At 45.6% G+C, this 6,832-nt stretch overlaps 1 protein-coding gene across 4 annotated transcripts in view; it reads left to right on the forward strand.

The window, feature by feature from the left end:
* LOC122631196 (regulator of G-protein signaling 17) overlaps positions 1-5,540 on the forward strand; it is a 7,795-nt gene extending 2,255 nt beyond the window's left edge. For 3 of the 4 annotated variants that reach the window (XM_043816586.1, XM_043816585.1, XM_043816588.1), the window contains 5 exons: positions 1-207; positions 1,416-1,795; positions 2,187-2,195; positions 2,687-3,101; positions 3,189-5,540. The exon at positions 1-207 is cut by the window's left edge. In XM_043816586.1, coding sequence (XP_043672521.1) covers positions 199-207; positions 1,416-1,795; positions 2,187-2,195; positions 2,687-3,101; positions 3,189-3,434 — 1,059 coding nt within the window. In that variant the 5' untranslated portion in view covers positions 1-198 and the 3' untranslated portion in view covers positions 3,435-5,540. The remainder of the gene's footprint in view (positions 208-1,415; positions 1,796-2,186; positions 2,196-2,686; positions 3,102-3,188) is intronic. The other variant, XM_043816589.1, reaches the window with a different exon arrangement.
* The last annotated feature ends 1,292 nt before the right edge of the window (positions 5,541-6,832 follow it).

Raw genomic sequence — 6,832 nt, forward strand, 5'->3', positions numbered from 1 at the left:
TCTCTCTCTCTCTCTCTCTCTCTCTGTTTATCTCTCTATCTCTCTCTATCTCTCTCTCTCTCTCTCTCTCTCTCTCTCTCTCTCTGTCTCTCTTTCTCTCTGCCCCTTAAAAGCACCTGCGCACTCGCTGCGCCCTACATCCTTTAGGATCTTAAGGACGCGGGAAGCGAGCTGGTCTCGCTCTCGCTCGCATGGAAAATGATAGAGGTGAGAGACTCGGTGGTCGACGAGCGTCGACCCTTTTATTATCTTACCTCGATTTTAGCATTTTATTTTCTAACGCGTAGGCAATTCTTGTAAAACGTAGGCTTGTAAAACGTATAAAGTATCGTAAGGAAAAGCGAAGGGAAGTTTCGTCGAATCTTCGTTGACGAAGGCGTGTCTCTTCGTAAACTAGTAGAAGCGACTTTCACGCGTGCTCTCGTTATCGCGCGAGAGCGGCTTAAAACGGATCTACGATATACGATGAAGCGTAAAAATAAAACACACGTACATGCGTTTATGTACGTGAGCTCGTAAGAGGCCACCTCTCCGATCGTTTTTCCTCAAGCTCTTTTGTTTTTACGCCGTTCGAACTGGCGCGCGCGCGCCCGATACGGAGCTTTCCACGTTCCACGAACTCTCCCAATGAACCGAGTAGCACCCTTTTTCTATCGGGTGTAATCGTTTTCATTTCCTCGTAGCACGTGCGGTCCCTCCAAGGCGGATGTATCACGAGACCCGGCAATAAAATTCAAATGCGGCGATGCGAACGATGGATTAATATCCGACGATCCACGCGCGATAGCTTTAAAAACACGAGATAATCGATAGGCGCGGCTGAGTCTACCGCTACGACAATCCCATCCGAACTAATTGCGAGCCCTTTGAGGACTTACGTGTCGATTATCGTACGGTCAGCTGCTTTCGATTAGAGCTTTCAATGGTTCTGCATCGTTTCTTCTCGTGGTACTGGTTTTTTCGAGCACGCGAGGAAAAGAAAAAATTATATAAAAAGAAGAAGAGCGGAACCGACTCTCGTTTCGATTTTTCATCGATTACGATCCAAGCGCGTGCACGATAGCTCACAGTTGAGCGGAGTCGAGAATCGTTTTTCTAAAGCCTAGACTCAACGACGAACGAATCCTGAGCCCGTAAACGCTTCGCTAAAGATTCGGTCCTATCGAAAATCGAAGCTTTCCGAAAATAGAATAATCTATAAATTAACGTAACGATGCATCGAGGGTGACACCGAGATATTTGCCGCTTGATTCTGACGTTATCTAACTTTCCACGGTATATATTTACTCGAAACTTTATAATTACTTCGACTGCTTGTAATTCGAATAAAAAAAAAGGAGGAAAAACGGTACAAAAGAGAAAAAAAGAAAGGACAGTTCGTCGAACGTAAGCCGATAACGTATCAATGTCCTCAGATGTCGAGTGGAATCGGTGCCAGCACAATGGGAATTGGCGTTAGCCACGGAACGGGAGGAAACGACGGCGTAACGAGCAGTTGTCGTCTTCGAGCGCAAAGTCAGAGTCAGGCGTCGTCCTCGCAGCACGGCAATCCGCAGCAGTCGTCTCAGCAGACGTCTCAACAATCGTCTCAGCAATCGTCTCAGCAATCGTCTCAGCAACAACAACAATCGTCGCAGCAATCGCAACAGCAGCAGCAGCAGCAGCAACAACAACAACAACAACAACAAACGCCGTCGTCGCAGCAGGCGCAGCAACGTCAGGGAGCTAGGTTCATAGGCCGCTCGAAAAAGGACAACTGTTGCCTCTGCTGGTGCTGTTGCTGTAGTTGCTCGTGGTATTATCGTTTCTTTCTATTTCCTCGTTTCCTTTGAGCTCGATCGATACGTCAGCTGCGCGCGAGTCATGCCCGTCCACTTCCTTACACGTCCGTTCGATAGAACGAAAATTGAATACAATGAAATAACGTCTGTTATCCGTACGAACGTAATTTCGTTGTACCGTAAAGATCGAATCCGATCGCTCATCGACGACGAGCACAAGTACTTACGACGAGCGGAGACACGGTATACCTACCAACCTATATGCATTTTGCATTTCTCATCGTATCGTCGCTTTGTCACTCTCCCGTATCGTTCGTTCATTGTGCTCGAAGATAACCATGACCTATTTAGAAACGAACGACGCTTTACCCACGTTTCTCTTTCTCTGTTTCATGCCGCACGCAGGAACAAATGGTAAGCAAAAGTCGATCGGTGTCTCCTCGTTTACTTACGTATACCGACGTGTATCGTATATGCACTCGACAATAGAGCGGGCCGCTGTAACGCGATGGATCCGTAGGTTTAGAAAGATACAGAAGAGAGTGAGAGGGAGAGAGAGAGAGAGAGAGAGAGAGAGAGAGAGAGAGAGAGAGAAAGAAGGGTCGCGGTATCGATGAAAATCAATGATGCGACGTTAAACGGATATGACGTCAGGCTAGTCATCTGGGGTACGCTAAAGAATGTTTACCGTTTACGCGAGTCGCTCCTCGTCCGTCGACAAAGCTAACGCGTTTCTTTAGGCTTCTTTTATTATCGTTGAACGTCCTAACGCACGATACTCGCGAAATAATTATCGAGATAAAACATTATCTTTTGTAATTTTCCTTCGGGAGAAGAATGTTGAGACAATTTTTCTTAACTGTTCGATCTTTGATAACGACTAACAACGTGCCCGATGACAACAGTTTGGCGACGGTCGGCGGAAATACGGTCGGTGCTGGCGGAACTGGCGACCAGAGTAAGAAGAAGGGCAACGTTGGTATCGGCGGCGAACACGTGGGTGGCCTCGGTGGCGATCACGGTGGCGTCACTGCGGGCAACGGACTGGACGGGCTCGACGGTCTGGACGGTCTCGACGCTGCTACGGAGTGCTGTAATTTCGAGGAAGTCAGATCTTGGGGCTCGTCTTTCGACAAGCTGATGAGAAACGCGGCCGGTCGCAAGCTTTTCCGAGAGTTCCTTCGAAGCGAGTACAGCGAGGAAAACATAGCATTTTGGCTCGCCTGCGAGCAACTCAAGCGCGAGAGCAATCCAGAGAAGATCGAGGAGAAGGCTCGATTCATCTACGAGGATTACATATCCATACTCTCGCCGAAAGAAGTGAGTCCATTTTTATCCTTTAATATTTTAATCTTTAAATTTGTATCTTTAAATATTTTCGCTAAATTCTCCTTTGAATCCTTCCAGGTGAGTCTGGACTCGCGAGTACGCGAGATCGTTAATCGCAACATGGTGGAACCAACGCCGCATACCTTCGACGAAGCACAGTTGCAAATCTACACGCTGATGCACCGGGACTCCTATCCTCGTTTCGTCAACAGCGAGATTTATCGACGAGTGGCGAAGCTGAACAGCGGGCCACCGAGTCCTACGAGCGGTTCCGAACAGGAGCACACCGGTGGAAAGTCGAAAGGCAAGAAAGGAACGACGTAATCGCGATCACGGCCGATCAGCCGATTGGACGTCGTACCCTTACCCAAAAGCGGAGATACCAGCGAGATCGTAGACTCCTCCTCTTCCTTCGGCTTCTTTCAAGGAGTTAGACGGAGATGGAAGAAATCCGATCGAAAATAAAGGGAGAAAGAGAGATAGAGAGAGAGAGAGAGAGAGAGAGAGAGAGAAAGTGAAAGAGAAGGAGAGACCGTTTCTCGAAGTCGCTTCTTCGGAAGCCATACGTTAAAAAAGAAAGAAGAAATGAAAGCACGAGCGCGAATTAGTAGCGAATAAACGAACGAAGAGCCGTGCGATCGTTCGGGGATGACGACGTTGATCTTTTCCGTCTTTTCTCTTTCGCTTCTCGAGGATGCGCGAGAATACGAAGACTCGCTGTCTTTCTCTCTCCTTGCGCCTCCTCCTCTTTCGCGGACGATAGGCGCGCGTGGTCACTGCCTTGGAAACATTGCGCAATTACGATATACGTATATCTATATGTGTATGTATATATATATATATGTATATATATATATGTGTGTGTATAGATATATGTGTCGTCGATGCCGAAGCGACGAAGTATCGCTCGTCGTGATACGTTTGGTATTTACCAAGTTTCGTCGAAAGAAACGCTACAAATTCTCGACTTGTCCGAGGGGATGGCACCGTCGAGCGACGTCATCCTTTCGACAGTATTCTCCGATTCGAGTATTAGTGGAGTACGGAATGAAATTGACGGAATCGAGAATGGAAAAGCCGAAAAAAGATACGAGAGAAACGAGAGACGGAAAAGAGAGAAGAGAGGAGAAAGTAAAAAGGAGAAACGAAGAAAAGTAGGCACGAAATGAGGATATAAAAGAACAAATGATTTCTTTTCGCGCTATCGACGCAGCCGAATTTATTCCAGTCTACTTTGCGAAAAGGAGAAGGATCCATCTTCGCGATGGATACTACTAGGCTATTGCCCACGAGATACGGATCGAAGCGGAAACTTGTCATTCATTACCAAAACAAATTCTAGTCATTTTCGTTTAAGAATCGTCATGAGCGTAGAGACACACAAAACGTACAAGAGTTCGTACGAGATTTTGGGATTAAAAGGAGAAGAAAAAAAAGAGGAAGAAGAAAGGCCTAAAACGCGACAAAATTCTCTGAATGCGCGCGAATCGATGCTTCAGACCCGATCGATCGCGACGCGCGCTCTTGTTCGCGGTGCGACGAAAAGAACGAGGATGCGAAGGGCCGAATAAGCTTATAAGAATACGCACGGTTCAATCGAAGACTCTATGCAAATTAAGTACCAATAGTATACGTACATCTGCGTGCGTGCGTGCGTGCGTGCGTGCAATCGTGCGCGTGTATACATATATATATATATATATATATATATATATATATATATATATATATATATATCTGTACAGTGTCTCGTTTGAATTTATTCGCGCGAACATCGTTGAAATTATTACCAAAAGATTCGATATACGTGGCGATCGAGTAAAATGGGGCATATTGTACACGTATACGTATGTGTGGGCATATATATATATATATATATATATATATATATATAGCGTGGTTACGCATACAGCCATGTTTCATCGTTCGCAAAACAATCTCTTCGTAGAGACGATTTCTTTAAATAGGCTGTTCACGGACCAGCACGCGAACCGCAACTTTTTAATTAGCTTCCTTTCGCAAGAAAAAACGTCCATTTTCTAAGCAAAGGGAGAATCGACGAGTCTACTCTGCGAGCTTTTTCTAACGATGATTTTTCTATCAAGCTTACCGAGAGAAGCTCCGTACGATTCGTCTACGTTACGACGCTCCGTATCATTCCGTTTCTGTGATGAGAACAATGTGAACGGCTAGATTTAATGGCATCGTTTCTAATGGAAAAAGAAAAAAGACAGACGCTCTCTAGTCGTAACGCGCGCTTCCGCGCGTATAGATATATAGACGCATACACACGTACCTACATACTTACTACACTTCATACCTACCCACTTAGCCTACCTACGTAAATGCGTAAATACATAGGAAGGAAGGAAGGAAACGTCGTCCGTCGTACGAAATCGATGAGAAATAAGAGAGAGAGAGAGAGAGAGAGAGAGAGAGGGAGAGAGAGAGAGAGAGAGAGAGAGAGAAAAGAGAAGGCGCGTAGCGACGCACACGCGCGCCTCTCACAATCGGTCGCAGTGTTTGACTACTGCCCTGTAGATAATATCGTAGATAGGTACAATGATTATACCATAAGCGAGACGAACGAACGATTATAAACGCGTACGCGCAAGTGCAGGGTGCGAATCGGAAGACGCATGCGAACGATCTTTTTAATTCTCGATATACAAAAACGTATACATTCATAAGCATGTATCTCTTCGAAGCGAGAAATAGTCCGCGACGAATGACACGGATTTTCTCGCGAGAGGGAAAGTAAGAATCGTGAGAAGACGCAAAGTTTTCCATCGTTTGTTCCCATCTTCCTTTCCTCGGTGCTCGTCCATGTGCTCCTCAAGGTGCTCCTCAAGGTGCTCGTTAAAGAAGAAAATTGAGATACGCGAAGATGCGCTTACGAGAAGAAGAAATAGATATATTTATGGTTGGTCGATGTTGAAAGGGAAAAGATACGTATTAATCTTTTGGAAAATTTTGAGTAATTTTTTTTCTTTACGACGTATACGCTAGCAAAGAAGTCTTTCCCGTTACAGGATCAATTTTCCTTGACGCATGTAGTTGGTCGAACAGCGTAACGAATCGCGTAATTAACGACGTTGGAGAACGAACGAATGTTTCAAAGAGGAAAAGAGCGAAACGTTTCGACCCCACCTTCGTCTTCTCACTAATAAACGCACAAATTTTCTCAACCCTCGTTCCTTTGCTTCTTTTTTCTCCGCGCGGTCTTTTCCATTCTCGAGAGAGAGAGAGAGAGAGAGAGAGAGAGAGAGAGAGAGAGAGAGAGAGAGAGAGAGACAGTGCGTTTGCGAATTGCTCTCAACCGACTCACAGTCACTCCGTTTGATTCTCAGGTCCGCATTCGTTCTTAATAAATATGCACGTCGTGGTGTATCGAAAAATATCGCTAATGACTTTTCTACGAGAGGTAGCTGCAAAGATCTCTGAGCGATGTTACCCGATCTTCTTCTTCTTCTTCTTCTTCCGCATATTCTTCTCCGTTTCCTTGTTCCTCGATATATATTTCAACGTTCCAACGTGAACCACTTTTGGGACCATTGTTCTACACAATACATAGAAACATACAAAGACGCGCGATACTATCGGAATTGAAAAATAAATCAAAGATAACGATGACGAAGAACGTCGCGCGTTAAAAGCTCGTCGTTACGTTAAGCAGCAATAACGTTCGCGAAGCAAATGAGAAGGCTTTGCAAGGCGAAAGG

This window comes from Vespula pensylvanica, chromosome 8, assembly GCF_014466175.1.
Source record: "Vespula pensylvanica isolate Volc-1 chromosome 8, ASM1446617v1, whole genome shotgun sequence".
NCBI lineage: Eukaryota > Metazoa > Arthropoda > Insecta > Hymenoptera > Vespidae > Vespula > Vespula pensylvanica.